Below are 23,119 nucleotides of genomic sequence, written 5' to 3'. Positions count from 1 at the left end.
CCTGTGCATTCTTTACAGGCTAATCAGGGATGACACTTTCTGCTTTAATGGTATTATTTGTTTCAATGAAGTCTCTTCATAGGGAATGTCAAGTTAAGACACAAAGTGTTTCTGATTAGCCTCTGAGGACTGCACAGGCTAATATTGGACAACACCTGACGCACAGGCATTAAGCATAATCATGTAATTTATTAAAAAAACAACAGGTTTCACTGTGTTTAGATTGAGAACAATTGAAATAAGTACGTGCTTAAGTATGCTGCTTATTATTACTGAGCTTGTTGATAAAGATATGTTACAGTTCTGGTGAAGTTTTATTAATATACAAAAACAATGCCACATGGAGACCATGTTTGAAAGCTTTCTTAGTAAATCTTAACAGATGTTTTCCCAGTATACTTTGTGATTATTGGCCCCTGACGTATCCCCTACATGGCAGTCCCCTTACCTTTTGCTTACATTGCAGGCTGTCAGGCTCCTGACCTTTCCCCTATATTGCAGGCCCCTGACATTTCCCCCAACATTGCAGTCCCCTGACCTTTCCCCCAATATTGCAGGCCCCTGACAGTTCCCCTACATTACAGGCCCTTGATCTTTCCCCTAACATTGCAGGCCCCTGACAGTTCCCCTAGATTGCAGGCCCCTGACAGTTCCTGACAGTTCTCCTAGATTGCAGGCCCCTGACAGTTCCCCTACATTGCAGGCCCCTGACAGTTCCCCCAACATTGCAGGCCCCTGACCTTTCCCCCAACATTGCAGGCCACTGACAGTTCCCCAACATTGCAGGCCCCTGACCTTTCCCCTAACATTGCAGGCCCCTGACAGTTCCCCTACATTGCAAGCCCCTGACCTTTCCCCTACATTGCAGGCCCTAGACTTTTCCCCCAACATTGCAGGTCCCTGACAGTTCCTCTACATTGCAGGCCCCTGACCTTTCCCCCAACATTGCAGGCCCCTGACCTCACCCCCAAAATTGCAGGCCCCTGACCTTTCCCCTAACATTGCAGGCCCCTGACAGTTCCCCTACATTGCAGGCCCCTGACAGTTCCCCTACATTGCAGGCCCCTGACCTTTCCCCCAAAATTGCAGACCCCTGACCTTTCCCCCAACATTGCAGGCCCCTGACCTTTCCCCCAAAATTGCAGGCCCCTGACCTTTCCCCTAACAATGCAGGCCCCTGACAGTTCCCCTACATTGCAGGCCCCTGACAGTTTCCCTACATTACAAGCCCCTGACCTTTCCCCTACATTTCCAGTCCCCTGACCTTTCCCATACATTGCAAGCCCCTGACCTTTCCCATACATTGCAGGCCCCTGACCTTTCCCCTACATTGCAGGCCCCTCACCTTTTCCCTACATTGCAAGCCCCCAACATTTTCCCTACATTGCAGGTCCCTGACCTTTCCCCTAAATTGCAGGCCACTGACCTTTCCCCTACATTGCAGGCCCCTTACCTTTCCCCTACATTGCAGGCCCCTGACCTTTCCCCTACATTGCAGGCCCCTGACCTGTTCCCTACATTGCAGGTCCCTGACCTTTCTCCTAATTGCAGATCCCTGACCTTTCCTCTACATTGCAGGCCCCTGACCTTTCCCCTACTTTGCAGGCCCCTGACCTTTCCACTTCATTGCAGGCCCCTTACCTTTCCACTTCATTGCAGGCATTCCTGTTGGGGAGCCCAAGACCCCGCCTCAGATCTACTTTTTTGACACGGTCCAGCAGGCAAACACCCTATTCCACTTGTTTGAGAAGCAGTTCATGGACAGTGCTGTGCCGCTGTTAATGTAAGTCCAGAGCACAGCTTCAAATGTAGGTGCCTCGCTTTGAGAAAATAGGGTTAAATGCATGTGTGTAAAGTGTTGTCACAGATTAGCCTGTGCATCCACACAGCCTTATCAGGGAAAACACTCTTGGCTTGTATGGTTTTTATTGTTTAAAGGAGATCTCTTTCAAAAATCCGGTTTATGAGGAAAGTGGCGTCCTTGATTAGTCTGGGACAACACTTAACGCACTTGCATTAAAGCCCGTTTTTTCATAGAGCGGCTCTTATGAAGATTCCTTTTTTTCTTTCTTTGTATAGCAATCAATATGCCACTCGAGATTGGCATGGGGCCTATGTACAATTTAAAATGGAAAACATAAGCTAATCTGATCTAGTGGAATTGAAGTGAACATTTTGAATATATCCTTTAGTACTGGTTTTACCCACAAAATACACCTAGTATGTCTTTGGTTGATGTCACATTTGTGCTAACAGTTAACATTCCCTTTAATTGTTTTGTTGATGTTAAGATTGTTTGACAAAGTTTACCAATATGACCCAATATCATGATGAAACATGGAGCTGTCAACAGTTCATCCCTCTTTGTGAATTTCTTGCAATGCAGCATTCAGTCATGGACAACTATGTGCATTTTATTCTGTAACAAGTTTAATAAAGCTTATGTCCCTTTTACCAGTGTAATGCTTTCTACTATTGGTGCATTGGATATTATCAGATCATCAAGGGTATTCAGTACGATTAGATTTTTTAGCATAAAGTAAATTATGATTAGAAGACCATTTTGGATCTTGATACAAGTCATTTAAATTCTTGTGGAGGATGGGTATTTTAAGTTATATACCAAACCTTTTTATGAACATTAAATTCTGTTATTTCTTTGTTTGATTGTATGCGTTAGTTACAAAAATATCCACATTGTATGTGACACGTTTCTTTTCTTAACACACCTGTGGTCTTCTTAGAAATTCAAAAATAAAAGATATGTTCCCAGAAATTAGTTCAATATGTTGCCTCACACATGTAGTATGTTATTTGACATTGCCTTTTATGCAGAAATGTTCTTCATCCTAAGGTTGAAGAATGTATGTTTTGTAGAGTTTTTGTAGAGGTCACAAGAAATGTGCTGCATGTTTAACCTGTTGGAACTAAGTCATGCTGTCATTATCACTGTACTTGAAAATGTGCTTGCAATTTCAGGTGGTGTGAATATAATGACTGTTGTTATCAGCATTTGTCGATTCTTTATGTTGTTTTGTATCTTTAAAGTTTATTGCGTGTGCTAATGTGCGTTTGAGTGTAGCAGCTGGTGCTTGTTAATAAAGACCAGGAAATGCTATGAAACAGTATAAATGTCATTTGTTGCCATCCTTAAGTCAGCAAAGCTGTCTGTTACACTTTTGTGTCTGCTCCATGTCTCTTATACCATTTGAAGGATTATACTGAAACTTTGGTGAAATGTTTAGCTTGCTTAGACGATATGCAGAAGACATGAGTTAGATGCACTGACTCAAGGTCAAGGCCATTCTACGCAGTCAAAAGTTAGAGCATTTATTTTAGTGACAAATACATATCTCATATACCAATTGAAGGATTTTCATAAAACATGGCTTAAATGTATAAGTGATTTATACAATATTAAATAGGAAAGAGTCAGTTACGCGAACTCACATAAAAGGTCATACTATATCTTTATGGTAAAAACCTTAAAGCGGGTATATATGATCTTGTCAAATATTTATTAATTAATATAAAATGTGTGAAAAACTTATTATACATATATTTCAATATAAACTAAAATAAAAGTTAAGAAGAACATGTGTCGAAAAATGCTAAATAAGCCAGATATTTAATTCTGAAATCAAAAAGGCTGTACAGTCGAATTCGCCAGCACGTATATCATGCATGCACGATGTGAATATAAATTTAGTTTTACGGATCATTTTAATTTCCTGCAGCGATATCGATTCATACGACACAGGAACACTTACTAAAAAGACGAATGCATCGGTTATTGTAGGAAAATAATTACGAATTATCTTCGTAACAATCGGCTCGGGGCGCTAATTTGTATTTGCTGCATTTTATGAAATTCGTCTTAAATGTATCATTTTTCTTGCATATTGTGTGTTATTATAACATATTTGTATCGATATTTTACAATTCAGCACATATAAAAATCGTATATACCCGCTTTAACCATTTATTATTGTGTCTGCTCAAATTCTCCTATACACGTTGAAAGGCTTTCATGAAACTTGGTTACAATGTAAAGGTTATTGAAACAATGTGAAGAAGGCATGAATCAGTCACATTGGTTTAAGGTAACACTTGAAAGTCAATAGTTTAGCCTTCATATTTTTCCGTACAGGCTATATATCTCTTATACAAATTGAATGATTTTCATAAAACAGAACAGAACAGAAAGTTTATTCATATAACTTGAACAATTCCAGTTCATCGTTTTATGTACAAAGCTAACAATATAGTTCAAAACTAACAATATATAAGCAATAAGCACATGCATAGTAAGGTTAAAGGTTAATGTCATTCAGAAGGTGACCTGAAATCATCAGTCAGTCGTGGTGCCTCAATGTCAAATTCACCAGAATCTCAGCAGGGGATGTAGCTGTCACTTGGACTGCCTTTTCAAATTATAAAATATTTTTATTGTGTGGTAAACAGTAAATTTTCTTCTACCATGCTGATAAAAGTACCTGCATTTGCTTATCTGTATACTGTATTAATGATCAGAATTTATCGTAACGTGGTTTGATTAATGCTGTGTTGATTGACGGAATATTTCACGGAAGATTAATTTTAAAAAGATAATTGTTTTTTGAGGGTAATGATTTTCAACACAAATGCAGCCAGAGCACACTAGTTGTGAGTTTGTTTATAATGCTTTAAACAATTATTCAAAGGCTTCTTTTTGTTAAAACATATAATTTGTTGTGCTTGTTTTGTAGATACTCGTATGATGTGGTGTTGTACTATTACTTTCTGATAAGTGTTGATAAAGTTAACATACATCACTTTCTTATTTTATTATGCACACATACATAGCATGCTCAGCTATCAGTAGAAATAATTATCCCTTTCAGTGCGGGAACCGAATTTTAAAGGCCTTTGCAAACAGTTTGGATCCAGATGAGACGCCACAGAACGTGGCGTCTCATCAGGATCCAAACTGTTTGCTATTCTGATAGTATTCATTGGAAAAAAAACGAAGAAAATGCTAATTTTAGAAATTCAGCAGACGACATTTTAGCAGACGACAAATTTCCCAGCATGAAAAGGGTTATGTACAGAGTAATATGATATTGCAATAACCGCATGAATGTTGAATTTGTTCTTTGACGTTTTTTTATCAGTATTAAAGGAAACGAACCACCGTAAGTTGCAACACTTTCACTGTGTGTTACATGCTTGATAATCCTAGCCTGAAAGTATTTAGACATTACATCAACCTGCATTTTAGAATGTTTCATTCTTTCATTAAGAACCATGAGGCAGTAATAAATGAGTTATAATGATCTATAATGTCAATAATCAGGGGAGAATTTGAAAATGTCTTAATTTTGTTTCACTCATAACAATGTCCTCTTTTGTATGAATAGTAAGTAACTTGAATTTCATTTTCTGCTGCAATTAATGTACTGTTAATATTTTTCATTAACAACTCGTTTGAATCAATTTAATTGATTTTAACTCTTGGCTTTGTCATAGGCAGAATTCACCTTTTCTGAATGTTTAAAATCATGAATGATAATTTTATCAGTAAAGCTGTAGCCAAAAACGGACAGGGAAAGGAAAAAGCGTAAGTTGAACCCTGTTTCTGCGTGCTGCAAGCCTTTGGATGTCTTATTTCATCACAAATGGGAAATACAATTACAAAATGATATTGGCGATATTGACATAACGATATTGGCATAAACCTACCTTGAAACACATGTCGTTCACTGTTGTACAGCATAACAGTTTTCTCCATAATATCAATTTGTTAGATTATTTTCATGTTGATTTTATTTTATGAATTTCACCATACTTAGTAATATTAACCGAAATTTGTATTTATCTAGTTTACATTAATTACTGATTATTTTATGATTTTATATAGTTCTCTTATGCCCTCACAGACAGCATTAAGCTTCCTCTATAACAGCAGCATTTTATTCCTTAAGTATCAAAGCTATTGCTTTCATACTTGCAACACTTACTAACTATCATAAGGGGACTGTGCAGGCAAAGTTATGTAACTCTGACTGGCATTTTGACAGAATTTTGTGCCTTTTTTATACTTAGAAAATTGAAAAATTGTTTAAGTTTTGTGTTTAGATCCACTTTATTCCTAAAGTATCAAAGCTATTTTATACTTAGAAAATTGAAAAATTGTTTAAGTTTTGTGTTTAGATCCACTTTATTCCTAAAGTATCAAAGCTATTGCTTTCATACTTGCAACACTTACTAACTATCATAAGGGGACTGTGCAGGCAACGTTATGTATTTCTGACTGGCATTTTGACGGAATTATGGGCCCTTTATACTTGAAAATTTTGTTAAGTTTTGTGTTTTGGTCCACTTTACCCCTTAAGTATCATAGATATTGCTTTCATACTTGGAACACTCCAAAACTATCATAAGGGGACAGTAAAAGACAAGTTGCATAACTCTGGTTGTCATTTTTACGGAATTATGGCCCTTTTTTTACTTAGTAACTTTGAATATATGGTTACATTTTGTGTTTAGATCCACTTTACTTCTAACGTATCAAGGCTATTGCTTTCAAACTTCAAATACTTTCATGCTATCATGAGGGTACTGTACCTGGCAAGTCAAATTTTACCTTGACCTTTGAATGACCTTGACTCTCAAGGTCAAATGATTAAATTTTGCTAAAATTGCCATAACTTCTTATTTATGATTAGATTTGATTGATACTTTGACAAAACAACTCTTACCTGACATACCACAATAGACTCCACCCAAACCATCCCCCCCACCCCCCCGAATCCCCCCCCCATTTTTTTTATTTTTTTTGTAAAGATCATCTAATAAATGACCATCACACCCTTACACTATACCCCCCCACACCCCACCCCCAATTTTTTTTTCAAACATGGTTAAAAAACACAATATTTATTTTTATTGTTTTATTTTTGAAATACCGTCCAACCATCCCATCCAAGAATCCCCCCCCCCCCCCCTAAAAACAAAATAACTAGAAATGGCGCGGCAGAGGCCGACGCGTATCCCCACGCCGCATGTTTGACCCAGGGGCGCCCCAGGGTTGGTAATGGGGCCATGCATAGTTGAGATTGACCATATTGTCATAAGAGAAGATCAGTATCAATAAGAAGTGAATCTGTGTAGAAATTAAGAAATTATAGTAAAAGGCAATTTTGGGTGGGCGGGGCGCACCAGGGTTGGTAATGGGGCCATATATAGTTGAGATTGACCGTATTGTCATAAGAGAGGTTCAGTATCAATTTGAAGTGAATCCGTGTAGAAATGAAGAAATTATAGTAAAAGGCAATTTTGGGTGGGCGTGGCCTATGTGGGCGGGGCGCCCCAGGGTTGATAATGGGGCAATGCATAGTTGAGTATGACTGTATTGTCATAAGAGAGGTTCAGTATCATTTTGAAGTGAATCTGTGTAGAAATGAAGAAATTATAGTAAAAGGCAATTTTGGGTGGGCGTGGCCTATGTTGGCGGGGCGCCCCAGGGTTGGTAATGGGGCCATGCATAGTTGAGATTAACCGTATTGTCATAAGAGAGGTTCAGTATCAATTTGAAGTGAATCGGTGTAGAAATGAAGAAATTATAGTAAAATAACCTAAAAAAATGTGTAAAAATCTCTGACCTGGCCCCACCCCAACCCCCATAACTTTTGACCCAGGGGTCAGATCAAAATTCCAAATAGTGCAGGGTCGCTCATATGCTCATAGCTGCCATGTTTGTAAGTTTCAAGGTTCTAGTGCTAATAGCATAGGAGGAGATAGTGGCCAGGCTGGACGGACAGACAGACGGACAACTGGACAGACGGCGGAGATAACCACAATATCCCCACCCTTTTCAAAAAGCATGGGGATAATAAATATTTTTTTTTGTTGCATTTTCTGAAGAAAATTTAATAAATGACCACACCTCCACACTATACACCCCTCTCCACTCCACCCCTCCCTCCTTTGTGTTTGAAATTGAGATAGGTCCCTACACCTTTAAAAAGAAAAATAGATGAGCGGTCTGCACCCGCAAGGCGGTGCTCTTGTTTTCTATGGCTGTAACGATTTTTGCCAAAAGCATGGCCTTCTGTCTATTTTTGTAACTATAGGAAATTTCATGCTTTCAAACCTCTTTAACTACTGGGAAAAATTTGCTCAAAATGTCATAGTTAAATGATCTTATGTGTACCAGTGTACCAGTTTACCATTTTATTATGACACTCAGCACATTTACAAGTGAAATATGAATGACAATCATACAAATACAGATACATATTATGATATAGATGATTTTGAAAAAGGACTTTGGGCTGCAACAAGTTTTGGCATAACTATGGCCCTTTGTGTTTCCATTATTAAATATTTTGTCCCAAAATTTTGTATTTTTAACTAAAACTATCACAGCTGCATGATCTTAATGCGTAGTAGATTGTTAGAAAAGAATTTGGCCTTTGATTAGTTGTTGCTGATTTATGCTTTTTGTCTGCTTTTTTACTATAGAATATTTATTTAAAAAAATGTGTTTTTACATTTTCTAACTGGTAGATTTTGCACAAAGTTTCAATGATGAATGTTTAGATGATGGCAATATAAGGAATTTTGCAATCAGATTTTGCTCTTTGTTCTTATGCCATCGTTAAATTTAATTGTAGATTTGTCCAAACGTGAATTGCTGTGGCATCAGTGTCTACATGTATACCCATTCTTTGTTTTACTTTATATACATGTATGGCTCTAAAATAATAGCCTGGCACATTTTACTAAAATGAGCATAAACTTAATGCGGGACTGCACGATTTTGTCAAATATTTATGAATTTATATCAAATGTGTACAAAACTTATTATACATATATTTCAATATAAATTAAAATAAAAGTAAAGAAGAACATGTGTCGAAAAATGCGAAATAAGCCAGATATTTAATTCTGAAATAGAAAATGTCTGTACAGTCGAATTCGCCAGCATGTATATCATGCATGTACGATGTGAATCTAAATTTAGTTTTACAGATCATTTTAATTTCCTGCAACGATATCTATTCATACGACACACAAACACTAACTCCAATCCTTATAAAAAGACGAATGCTTCGGTTATTGTAGGAAAATATGTACGAAATAGCTTGGTCATAATCGGCTAGTTGCGCATATTTGTCTTTGCTGCATTTTATGAAATTCATCTTCAATATATATTTTCTTGCCCATTTTGTGTTATTGTAACATAGTTTTATCAATATATTACAATTTAACACATATAAAAATCATGCAGTCCCGCTTTAATGCTAGAATGGTTTTCTTAATTTTTACTTGGTGAAGGACACGCACAGATTTCAAAAGTTAAATTATATACAGTAGATCTTTTTTTCATCATTTATGTGGAGTTGAGTCCAGAAACTAAAGTATAAGTTTTAACAGTTCTGTCTAAGTATTCAAATGAAAATGATCATGTTGAGGCTAAAATCTATGAGCTATAGTTAAAAAAAAATATTTAACCATATTCATGTATTAGTTAAATGAGTTAAATGCAGCCTTTAGTTTGTTATAAAACATGTTTAGCTATAACATAATTCTGTAGTGCTAAATTCTTCTGTATTTGCTTGTGAATGTTAATAACTGTGTGCTTGTAGCCTACCATTCCAAATGGTTAACATGCATTTGAAGTTTTGGGATTTTTAGTGTACCAAGCATAATGAAGACAGCTTATGTTCAAATTTATTTCAAAATTTCTTGTTGCATTTGACTTTGAACTGTTTGCTGTTGTTGTTCAATGAAATAAAGCTGTTCTTTAGCTCACCTGAACTCATAGTGCTCATGGGGAGCTTTTTAATTGCCATGTTGCCTGTTAGTACATGCATATATACTTAAACTTTTTTAACGCCTTCTGAGCTGAACATTGATTTTTAAAATGAACATTTCAAAAACCTCTGCAACCACAAGTATCAGGGGTTTGTTATTTGGTATGAAGCATCTGCATGGTGAACCTCTACTAAGTTTGTTCAAATCTAGCACATGGATTACTCAATGGCCATTTCCCAACTGTCACATGATTTATAAAGACTAATATAGGAAAATAACTTAGTCTTCTCTTCAAGGACAAAACCCAGAGCTATGTTATTTGGGATTTAATTGGCCACAGCATTATCTTGCGAACATACTAAAATTCATAAAAAAGTTGTAAGGTTATTTAAACAGGAGTACTGAAATGTATTTAGAGCCAGACCTGGTAGTTTAGAAACTTACGCATATTATTGGACTTTGCTAGCTTTTCTTGTAGGTTCTCACTAAATGACACAGTTTTCATTTTCTTGCATTTGTTGATGATGTTTTGTATTGCCATGTTTGCTGTGATTGAATTTTTGGTAGCATGTAACCAATGCCAAAGTTTGCATTCTGCAAACTAACTGTTAACTATGATTGCCACATTTTTTCGCAAGTTAATAATGTGCTTTGTAATTTTAGAATTAAATGAAATTGCTATGTAAGATATAATTAACATGCTATTATGGTGGATCTGAAAACTAACAATGCTTGCACATATTTATGCCACTGGTTGGGTGGCATATAGCATGGCACTGTCCTGTTTTTACACAATTCTATAAGATATTGAGCTGATTTTTTGGTATGTGAGTCCATCTACATGATTAACAGATGACAGATGAAGTGTGAGTTTCATTCCGGGACTCAGACTTTTCCATAAAAAGCTGCTTCGCGGCTTCAAAGCGCAGCAGCGGGCACTGTGTTTTCCCAAACACAGGTCTTGTTGTAGTCTTGAACTATGGAACATTCTTTTAAATTTTGGTAAATTTTGTTGTTTTTGTTTTGAATATTTTCAGGGAGCATATAGTTGCCAGTTTGTCCTTCCTTCCGTCACACTTTTCAGTCTTTTTTTGTAACAGTTTCTCATAGCGCCTTCAATATTTTACCAATCTCTTACATATTTGGCATGTAGGTACCTTGCATGGACATCTACCTTTTGATGAGGTTTGAGGTCACTTGGGTCAAGGTCACAGAGATTATTAATAGATTTTCTACAGATATTATATAATTGTCATTAATCCAATAACTGGACAGTTTGCAGTATATTTTAAATTGATTGCCTCCCCTGTTAGTTATAACAACATTGCTTAATAGCTTTGCATCTTCTATGTGATTATTTTAGCTATCAATAGAATATTGCATATTCAGATTTGCTGAATGATTGAAATAATTGTTGTCTAACATTAGAAGAGATCTTCTCTTGATTTTTAAAGAACAGCACCTGGTTAAGGCCTATGGATGGAAGTTCTAAGTCAAGGACATGGCCTTGATGCATTTTAATTGTTTTTTTTCATCAGTCTAAATCTGTTCTTTATGAGCTTGTGAAATGAGCTTGTGCCTTAACTTGAAATTGTATAATGTTCAATTAATTGTTTGAATTCATATTAAATGTTTGCCCATGCCGATGAGCAACTCGAACTGCAACTTAAGTGATCATGTCAACAAAGTGACCGCAGAAAACAGTTATTTGTTATCAACTTTGAATTTTTAGCTGTTTTCGGAGAAAAACCCAAGGTATTGTGATAGCCAGCTCGTCGTCCGCCGTCCGCCATAGGCGTCGTGCTAAAACCTTAACATTGGCTCCAAAATCAAAGTGCTTCCACCTACAACTTTGAAACTTCATATGTAGATGCACCTTGATGAGTTCTACACACCACACCCATTTTTGGGTTACTAGGTCAAAGGTCAAGGTCACTGTGACCTCTAATATAAAACTTTAACATAAACCTCTACATTCGCTCTAAAATCAAAGTGCTTCCACCTACAATTTGAATCTTCATATATAGATGCACCTTGATGAGTTCTACACGCCACACCCATTTTGGGTCGCTAGGTCAAAGGTCCAGGTCACTGTGACCTCTAAAAAAAAAAAAAAAAAAAAAAAAAATTCTGACAAGCTTTTGCAGCAGAGCATGGCACCCGTTATGCGTTGCTCTTGTTTAATTTTAAATTACAGTGTGAGATTAGTTTGAGATGAGATTTAAGTATGCATATATTCAAGACTTCTCGTGGTTGTGGGAATCAGTTATTTAGATAAAAAGAGTACAGGGTGCTGTTTAACATGGGCTTTCCCCAAAGCTTTGATACTTCTCAACACACCCACACTCCACACTCTTTGATAACATTTTGGCCTTGACATTTATCTACATTTTTAATAATACATAATTTTCAAATTCTTAGTTATTTATAACAACTAGGTATTAACACACCCCTTTCACACTAAGCTCATGTGAACCGTGACATTGATCTACTTGTTTTGGTATCAGAAGGTCACAATTCTTGTTAGCCCAAAATAAAGTTTTTTGTCTTACATAAATGATGCTTCCTACAAAGCTTTTAAACTTACATGAATGACGTCTTTTTATGTACCCCACTATAGTAGTGGGGGACATATTGTTTTTGCCCTGTCTGTCTGTTGGTCTGTTGGTCCGCTGGTCTGTTGGTCTGTTTGCGCCAACTTTAACATTTTGCAATAACTTTTGCTATATTGAAGATAGCAACTTCATATTTGGCATGCATATGTATCTCATGAAGCTGCACATTTTGAGTGGTGAAAGATCAAGGTCAAGGTCATCCTTCAAGGTCAGAGGTCAAATATATGTGGCCAAAATTGCTCATTTTATGAATACTTTTGCAATATTGAAGATAGCAACTTGATATTTGGCATGCATGTGTATCTCATGGAGCTGCACATTTTGAGTGGTGAAAGGTCAAGGTCAAGGTCATCCTTCAAGGTCAGAGGTAAAATATATGTGGCCCAAATCACTTATTTTATAAATACTTTTGCAATATTGAAGATAGCAACTTGATATTTGGCATGCATGTGCATCTCATGGAGCTGCACATTTTGAGTGGTGAAAGGTCAAGGTCAAGGTCATCCTTCAAGGTCAGAGGTCAAATATATGTGACCCAAATCGCTTATTTTATGAATTCTTTGCAATATTGAAGATAGCAACTTGATATTTGGCATGCATGTGTATCTCATGGAGCTGCACATTTTGAGTGGTGAAAGGTCAAGGTCAAGGTCATCCTTCACAAGGTCAAGGTCATCCTTCAAGGTCAAACATCATATAGGGGGACATTGTGTTTCACAAACGCATCTTGTTCAACTTTGAATACACCTGCATTACCTTACTTTGACCTTGACCTACTTTTGGACTTGTGGATATTCAGAAGAGCCATATTCATAGTTAACCCCAAATTTCCTCTAAAATCATTACTGCACGGTACAAAGCTTTTCATTTGAATGGATGTAATATCAATGCGGGGAATCACGTGGTCAGATTTAAGAAAAAATGGCCGCCTATGCCTCTATTCGATGGAGAAATTGAGTCTTCAAACAGGTGCATCTACCTTATTACTTACTTGATTTTATTCGGATAACGTAGGGCCAACCGGAAGCGGTTTCAGCGAGCATCAACTGTTTGACGGTTCAGGAAATCACGAAATATTCCATGAGTAATCTCCACACTCAGACCAACCAGCGGAAAACAGTTGATACTCGCTGAAACCGCTTCCGGTTGGCCCTATGATAGGCGTTATCTGAATAAAAACAAGTAAGTAATAAGGTAGATGTACCTGTTTGAAGACTCAATTTCTCCATCAAATCGAAGCATCGGCGGCCATTTATTCTCAAATCTGACCACGTGATTCCCCGCATTGAATATATAAACATTCTCAACTCATCAGCATCTCCTGACCTTGACCTTGACCTTCTCATGGACTTATTTTTTATTTTTTTTATGGACTTGGTTGACCCAAATTGACTGGCTTATTAACATCAATTCTACTTACTTAGAGGCTTTGATTCTTTCAACCAACAAGCACACTCATATCATTTGACCTCATTTTGATATTGACATATAATAATGAAATAAATAACACATCAAAAGGTACTGAACACTTCTGTCTTAACCACCCAATAGAAGGAGAGGAAAATAGTGAAGTACTAAGTAAATTTGTTCTAGATCTTTCTTTATGACTCGCATATAATAAAAATAATTCTACCATTTTCAGGTCAACACCACTGTATGCAGATTGCCTGCACAAGAAGCGTGACCTGCGTGAGCACCTTGAGGCCAAGATCGACACCGGCCTTGACCGTGCAGTGACCTCAATCTGTGGCTGGGTTCGAAACATCCTGTCCACTGAGCAGAAGAAGAATGACTTCAAGCCTGATGATGACTCTGTGCTGGCACAGATGGGTACACAGGTAATGAACCCATTTATGCCTAGCATCTAGAAAAAAGGCCTTGGCAAACAGCGTAGACCCAGATGAGACGCTGCATGATGCGGCGTCTCATCAGGGTCTGCGCTGTTTGCTTAAAGGAAAATTACTGTAAGAAATATTCTAAATATAGAAATAAATATACTAGACATACCCAATTTTGGAAATAAATTGATCCAATTTAGAAGGATGGGAGAGTCCACTAGGCATAAATGGGTTAATACATACAGACAATATTTGTTTTTGCACCCACAAAGTCAGAGGGATTCAGTTTCATATTTACTTACCAAGATTGCTTGCACTCGGCTCCTCTTTATTTGCTTGGTATGGGACAAATAAGTTTGGATGCAACTAATTCTGTACATAATTGCTGTCTTTTGTCATGTGTATGCCTTTTTGCAGAAGGTGGCCTATAGCAGTTGCACTGTCTGTCTGTACAAGTTTCCAGATGTCCTTTTAAAAACTCTTGTCTCAGCTATAACTTTGTCATATATTGATGGATTAAAAAATAAAATGTATTGTTTCTACTTTTAAGTATATATTTCTAAAATTGTATGGATTGGGCTCTTATTGTTTATTTGCTTGGCAGATTGCTCGTTAACAAGATAAAGGGATTAATTTCTGGGGCTTAGGTTACTTATGGTGCTAGGACTGGGAAAACATTTTGCAATAACATTTGGAAAAGTGTTTAAAAGTAAAGCTGCATAGTCTTTATTTTCGAAACAATTTTTTATGGAAATGTTAGTTGGTCTATCTCTGGTCATTTTGGAGAGTCTGTACAAGTAAATAATTCTTTTAATATTTGCCATCTTGTTAACATTCTCTTTGTTGATATATTTTAATATTATTTGATTTTAATTTCTTTTTAGCTCACCTAATTGCTCAGGTTAGCTTTTGTGACCGGTCTTTGTCTGTCATACGTCCTTCCGTCCGTCAATATTTGTTCGTAAATACTCTAGAGGCCACATTTATTGTCCGATCTTCATGAAACTTGGTCAGAAGCTTCGTCTCAATGAAATCTCGGTTGAGTTCGAAACTGGGTTGTGCTGGGTCAAAAACTAGGTCACTAGGTCAAAAAAAAGGAAAAACTTGTAAACACTGTAGAAGTCACATTTCATGCCCAATCTTCATGTAACTTTGTCAAAATGTCTTAATGATATGTTGGTTGAGTTCAAAAGTGGTTCTGGTCCGTTGAAATACATGGCCGCCAGTGGGCGGGGCGGTTTTTCTTATTTGGCTATAGAGAAACCTTGTAAACACTCTAGAAGTCACAGTTTTTGCCCAATCATCATGAAAGTTGGTCAAAACATTGGTTTTATTGATTTCTCGGACGAGTTTTAAAATGGTCCAGATCAGTGAAAAAACATGGCCGCCAGTGGGTGGGGCATTTTTCTCTATATGTATATAGTGAAAATATGTGAACACTCAAGAAGTCACATTTTTGGCCCAATTTTCATGACATTTTGTCAGAACTTTTGTTTCCTAGATACGTGAGTTAAGTTTGAAAATGGTTCCGGTCTGTTGAAAAACATGGTTGCCAGGGGGACGGGGCAGCTTTCCTTTTATTTATATAGTAAAAAGGCTTGCAAACAATCATGAATTAAGGTCATGTAACATGTGAGACAACACTTCTAAATATTGCATTTAAGTTTACAGTAGTTACTCCCCTTTGATTATTAATGTTTTCATAATAATACAGTGTAGTTGTGTTTCATTTATGTGTTAATTGTTATTCAAGGTTGGATGTTTTTATGCCCCCTTTCGAAGAAAAGGGGGCATATAGTGATCAGACTGTCCGTCGGTCCATCTGTCTGTCTGTCTGTCTGTCTGTCTGTCTGTCTGTCTGTCTGTCTGTCTGTCTGTCTGTCTGTCTGTCTGTCTGTCTGTCTGTCTGTCCGTCTGTCCGTCTTTCCGTCACACTTTGCATTTAGGTTTCCAAAAATGCTCATAACTTCTATGTCCCTTGAGATATAACCTTCATATTTGGTATGCATGTGTATATGGACAAGGCCTTTCCATACGAACACAATTTTTTAGCCCTGTGACCTTGACCTTGAACTTAGGGTCTGCGTTTAGGTTTCAAAATCTGCATTTAGGTTTCGAAAAATGCTCATAACTTGTATGTCCCTTGAGATATAACCTTCATATTTGGTATGCATGTGTTTATGGACAAGGCCTTTCCATACGCACAAAACTTTGTACCCCTGTGACCTTGACCTTGAACTAAGGGTCCGCGTTTAGGTTTCGAAATCTGCGTGTAGGTTTCGAAAAATGCTCATTACTTCTATGTCCCTTGAGATATAACCTTCATATTTGCTATGCATGTGTATATGGACAAGGCCTTTCCATACGCACACAATTTTTAACCCCTGTGACCTTGACCTTGAACTTATGGTCTGCGTTTAGGTTTCAAAATCTGTGTTAAGGTTTCGAAAAATGCTCATAACTTCTATGTCCCTTGAGATATAACCTTCATATTTGGTATGCATGTGTATATGGACAAGGCCTTTCCATATGAACACAATTTTTTACCCCTGTGACCTTGACGTTGAACTTAGGGTCCGCGTTTAGGTTTCGAAATCTGTGTTTAGGTTTCGAAAAATGCTCATAACTTCTATGTCCCTTGAGATATAACCTTCATATTTGGTATGCATGTGTATATGGACAAGGCCTTTCCATACGCACACAATTTTTTACCACTGTGACCTTGACCTTGAACTTAGGGTCCACGTTTAGGTTTCAAAATCTGCGTTTAGGTTTTGAAAAATGCTCATAAATTCTATGTACCTTGAGATATAACCTTAATAATTGGTATGCATGTGTATATGGACAAGGCCTTTCCATACGCACACAATTTTTTACCCCTGTGACCTTGACCTTGAAGTTAGGGTCCGCCTTTAGGTTTCGAAATCTGCGTTTATGTTTTGTAAAATGCTTATAACTTCTATGTCCCTTGAGATATAACCATCATATTTGGTGAAACTCTCTAGAAGTCACATTTTTTGCCCAATTTTCATGAAATTTGGTCAGAACATTTGTTTCCTTGATACGAGAGTTGAGTTGGAAAATGGTTCCGGTCAGTTGAATAACATGGCTGCCGGGGGGGGGGGGGCAGTTTTCTTATATTTATATAGTAAAAAAAAGCTTGTGAACACTCTAGAAGTCACATTTTTTGCCCAATCATCATGAAACTTGGTGAATAGATTTGCAAATGGTCCCGATGGGTCAATAAACATGGCTGCCAGGGGGGGTGGGGCAGTTTTCCTTATGTGACAATATAGAGAGAAACCTTGTGATCGAACACTATAGAAGTCTCATTTTTTGCCTAATCATCGTGAAACTTAGTCGATACATTGGTTTTATTGATTTCTTGGACAAGTTGGAAAATGGCTCAGATCGGTGAAACACACTTTTTAGCTCACCTGATTGCTCAGGTGATTTTTTAGGATTGGTCTTTGTCCGCTGTCCGTCCGTCCACATTTGGTTTGTAAACACTCTAGCATTCACATTTCTCAAGCATTCTTTATCAAAGTTGCTGAAAGATCTCAGTCAAGTTTGATGTTGAGCAAAATTATATAATTAATGACATAATTATTGCCCTTAGATTGTGCAGAAACTTGACCAGGATGTTTGTCTGGTCAATAGCTAGGTAATGTTTGACATTAGGTAAAGATTGAATGAACCGACTCCTCTCAGGTGAGCCAACTAGGGCCATTTTGGCCCTCTTGTTAGAAATTCATAAAATTTTATTCTTTAGACTGATCTAGATGTGCAAAAAAAGTATTTTATTTAAGTACATGTGAATAAATTATGACCTAACTTTGGCACGAATATATATTTTACATGCTGTCATTATATTGTTAGTTAAAAAAATATTGTTAATGAGCTCAAAGCTATTCAGAGTTCATGCACATAATTTTGTTCCTAAAGTCCATGGCAAAATGACCTTATTTTGCACAGAGTATACTTTTAATGAGCTCAAAACTACTCATTGTTCAGATCAATGCTTATACATGTATCACTAAAGGCCTCATTCAATGAGGTGATGTATATGTATTACTAAACGCAGCAACCAAGGTGGTAATATACATGTATTCCAAAAGGCTGTTGCCAAGGTGGTGATGTACATGTATTATTTAAGGCCTTGGCCAAGTTGGTGATATACATGAATCACTAGAGGCAATTGTCAAGGTGTTGATGTACATGTATTACTAAAGGCCATGGTCAAGGTGTTGATGTACATGTATCACTAAAGGCAATTGTCAAGGTGATGATGTACATGTATTACTAAAGGCCATGGTCAAGGTATTGATGAACATGTATCACTAAAGGCAATTGTCAAGATGGTGATGTACATATATTACTAAAGGCCATGGTCAAGGTGTTGATGTACATGTATCACTAAAGGCAATTGTCAAGGTGGTGATGTTCATGTATTACTAAAGGCCTTGGTCAAGGTGTTGATGTACATGTATCACTAAAGGCAATTGTCAAGGTGGTGATGTACATGTATAACTAAAGGCCATGGTCAAGGTGTTGATGTACATGTATCACTAAAGGCAATTGTCAAGGTGGTGATGTACATGTATTACTAAAGGCCATGGTCAAGGTGATGATGTACATGTATTACTAAAAGCCATGGTCAAGGTGGTGATGTTCATGTATTACTAAATGCCATGGTCAAGGTGGCAATGTACATGTATCACTAAAGGCCATGGTCAAGTTGTTGATGTACATGTATTACTAATTGCCATGATTAAGGTGGTGATGTACATGTATTACTAAAGGCCATGGTCAAGGTGTTGATGAACATGTATCACTAAAGGCAATTGTCAAGGTGGTGATGTACATGTATTACTAAAGGCCATGGTCAAGGTGTTGATGTACATGTTTCACTAAAGGCAATTGTCAAGGTGATGATGTACATGTATTACTAAAGGCCATGGTCAAGGTGTTGATGAACATGTATCATTAAAGGCAATTTTCAAGGTGGTGATGTACATGTTTTACTAAAGGCCATGGCCAAGGTGATGATGTACATGTCTTACTAAAAGCCATGGTCAAGGTGGTGATGTACATGTATTACTAAAGGCCATGGTCAAGGTGGGGATGTACATGCATTATTTAAGGCCTTGGCCAAGTTGGTGATATACATGAATCACTAAAGGCCATGGTCAAGGTGATGATGTAAATGTATTACTAAAGACCATGGTCAAGGTGCTGATGAACATGTATTACTAAAGGCCATGGTCAAGGTGATGATGTACATGTATTACTAAAGGCCATGGTCAAGGTGGTGATGTACATGTATTATCACTAAAGGCAATTGTCAAGGTGGTGATGTACATGTATTACTAAAGGCCATGGTAAAGGCGATGATGTACATGTATAACTAAAGGCCATGGTCAAGGTGGTGATGTACATGTATTACTCAAGGCCATGGTCAAGGTGTTGATGTACATGTATCACTAAAGGCCATGGTCAAGGTGATGATGTACGTGTATCACTAAAGGCCATGATTAAGGTGGTGATGTACATGTATTACTAAAGGCAATTGTCAAGGTGATGATGTACGTGTATCAACAAAGGCAATTGTCAAGGTGGTGATGTACATGTATCACTAAAGGCCATGGTCAAGGTGATGATGTAGGTGTATCACTAAAGCCATGGTCAAGGTGATGATGTACATATATTACTAAAGACCATGGTCAAGGTGGTGATGTACACTTATAACTAAAGCCCCAGCCAAGTTGGTGATGTACTTGTATAACTAAAGGCCGCAGCAAGGTTGGTGGTGTACATTTGTTACTAATGGCAGCAGCCAAGTTGGTAATGTACATGTGTTACTAGAGGCTGCAACCAGGTGGTGATGTACATGTTGTTATAAAGGTCTCGACCTTTCTGAAAATAAACCAATTTATACAAAAAAACTTATATGGCAAAAGAAAATTGTAGTTGGTTACAACTTTTTCCACAAGAATACCTATAAAACAACCAAATGAGCTGGATTTCTATGTTCTATGGTCAGTTTGGCTGTAGAAAATTTTTAGCCAGGAGAAGCACTGATGGCAATGTACATGTTTTATTATAGGCCTCAGCAAAGGTGGTGAAGTTCGTCACCCAACAGCACCAGACGGTGAGAAACAATATGGATGGCAAGAATGTGGAGGCCGTGCTTCTGGAGCTGGGGACCAGGCTGCACAGGATCATCTATGACCATCTGTGCCAGTTCACCTACAACTCTCTAGGTATACACAGTCTGCTTGTGGTTATCATTTAGAATTTGGAAGGAGATGAATCATCTTGGTAATGTATATCTTTTTTGAGGCATCATATTTTCTTGTCATGTGTCTAAGTTATCAAGACTTTGACAAATTTCAACTGGCACTTGACTTGATTATTGTAATTATTATGATGATCTTTGTAGTGGACGTAGTCATTGTTGTTGTTGCCGTCATCATCAAAATCATCATCATGATCATCACCACCACTGCTGCCAACCACCACCAACACCACCACCACCATTGTCATCATCACTATAAATACATATATTCAAAATTCAATAACAAAGACAACCTTAATTGCAGGCGCTATGCTCGTGATATGTGATGTCAATGAGTACCGTAAATGTGTGAAGGAGTTTGGACTTCCACTGATCTCCCAGCTCTTTGAGAAGCTGCATGCACTCTGTAACCTGCTAGTGGTGGTACCTGAGAACCTGAAGCAAGTCTGTGGAGGAGAACAACTGGTGAGTAGGGACAGGGTCATCAGGAGATCAGCTGGTGAGTAGGGGAAGGATCATCAGGAGATCAGCTGGTGAGTAGGGACAGGGTCATCAGGAGATCATCTGGTGAGTAGGGGAAGGGTCATCATAAGATCATCTGGTGAGTAGGGGAAGGGTCATCAGGAGATCAGCTGGTGAGTAGGGGAAGTGTCATCAGGGGATCAGTTGGTGAGTAGGGAAAGGGTCATCAGGATTACATGATTGCATAAGTATGATCTGCGTTCTGGGAAAACGGTTCTTAATGCATGTGCATAAAGTGCCGCCTGAGATTAGCCTGTGCAGATCAGGGACGTAATTCAACCCTTTTATGGAAGTCTCTTCATAGCAAAAATCCATTTAAGGGGGGAAAGTGTCCGGATTAGCCAATGCGGACAGAATTTGGCTGATATAATTTTGAAAATGCAGTGTCACTTTTACATGTACCTGATCTGTTGTTTTTTTATATTGTATGAGCATTAAAATGGTGTTTGTTGGAAATATTTATAGATTGCATGAATTATTTTCTTTTTACATATAAATGTTTAGTTTTTTTATCTTAGTTATTATTATTTTTTATTTGATGAATATTTCACCTATATTTTATTTTTTTTCTGTTTAATTAAGAACAAATTCTTTGTTTTCTTTGCAAATGAACTTAATGCCAAATCATTTCATTTTGATGGAATAGCCATGGAAATATTTTCCTAAGAAACCTATATAAATGCAATATGCTGACAATTCATTATTGTTGATACTCTCTGTCGCTGTCTACAGCATCCTACAAAAACTGAAAGTTTCAAATGCTGTGAAATTCTTGGAAATAAAAATGAATATATATTATGGGGATGTTTGGTAGACATTGAAGATTTATGATATGGCGTAATTCCACAGATGCTGCCTCATATCAGCTTTCAGTACCCAATGTATTTGATTTAATGGTCTTTTTGCAGTTTGAAAAGTCTAACATTTTGCAAAGCTGTCATTTGAACAAAAACATATAACAGGACTGTCTCAAGATGACTTTTTTTATCATTATACTTATAGTTATTTAGTTGAAATATCAAGAAACATTAATTATTTTGTACAAAAATGGCTTTTCTGTGTAGGTTTTGGCGTAATAATAGAGCTTATTAAACAAATTGTTTGCCAAATGTTTTTTACAATAATTGCTTAATTATAAGAATGGGATTTTCTTACACAGCGATGAAATGAGCCTGATAATGCAAAAATGGTGTTTTCCGCTATATGGCAAGTGTAGCCCCAGACTAACCTGCGCATCCGTGCAGTCTGGTCATAAGCTACCATGTCTGCATAAGTCATTTAAGGTGCGTCCATATTGCATAAGACCCACTTTTGCATGATGTGAGTCCAATGTATTCTACTGATCACCATAACAGAATTACTTGCACAGTCACATGGTTAAGTAGTATTCCCCTGATATTAAAATTATGCTATCATACTGTACAATTATACAATACTGTTAATCACATTGGAAAACTTTAAGGGCAACCTGGTTAAAAAGGATGTTTAATGGATTGTTAATCAAGCACATACGTGTTTATGAGAAAATCTACTTGAAAAAGTACATTTATTTTCTTTTAAGTTTAATTACAAAACTTTTAAATATGATTTAGAAATTATAAGTAAATACATAACTTAATTTCATAACTTGACAAACATGCAGAATGTTAAGTGCTTTTGTTAACACAAACTTTTAACTTCAAAGTGTATTTTAGATATCTGTAAATGTATTTGATCTTCTTAAAATACGAATATTGTTTAATGCATATTAACAAATTGAAAACTTTAAATGCAGCATCTTTAAAGGACATTGCAAGCTGATGGAGTATAAAAAAGTAATGTGTGATAAAAGCCAATAGTTTTATTAATATCATCATCAAAAATCAAGTGTTACTTTAACAAACACATTACTCCTGATAAATGATCTATACTGGAAATAAATATTCCAGTCTTGACAATGACATATTACTTGATAGTTATTATGTCACCTTTTTAGCTCACCTAAGCACAACGTGCTCATGGTGAGCTTTTGTGATCGCCTTTTGTCCGTCGTCCGTTGTCCGTCG

General features: G+C 37.0%; 1 protein-coding gene across 3 annotated transcripts in view; it reads left to right on the top strand.

The window, feature by feature from the left end:
- Positions 1–23,119, top strand: part of LOC127873707 (exocyst complex component 5-like) — a 62,129-nt gene that overhangs the window by 34,886 nt on the left and 4,124 nt on the right. The window contains exons 14-19 of one of the 3 annotated variants that reach the window (XM_052417659.1): positions 1,660–1,783; positions 5,154–5,174; positions 5,561–5,599; positions 14,059–14,254; positions 20,361–20,517; positions 20,857–21,017. In XM_052417659.1, coding sequence (XP_052273619.1) covers positions 1,660–1,783; positions 5,154–5,174; positions 5,561–5,599; positions 14,059–14,254; positions 20,361–20,517; positions 20,857–21,017 — 698 coding nt within the window. The remainder of the gene's footprint in view (positions 1–1,659; positions 1,784–5,153; positions 5,175–5,560; positions 5,600–14,058; positions 14,255–20,360; positions 20,518–20,856; positions 21,018–23,119) is intronic. The other 2 variants (XM_052417660.1, XM_052417661.1) reach the window with 2 other exon arrangements.

This window comes from Dreissena polymorpha, chromosome 3, assembly GCF_020536995.1.
Source record: "Dreissena polymorpha isolate Duluth1 chromosome 3, UMN_Dpol_1.0, whole genome shotgun sequence".
Taxonomy (NCBI): Eukaryota; Metazoa; Mollusca; class Bivalvia; order Myida; family Dreissenidae; genus Dreissena; species Dreissena polymorpha.
Note: the sequence above shows the minus strand (reverse complement) of the source record. Positions and strands in the feature narration are given on the sequence as shown.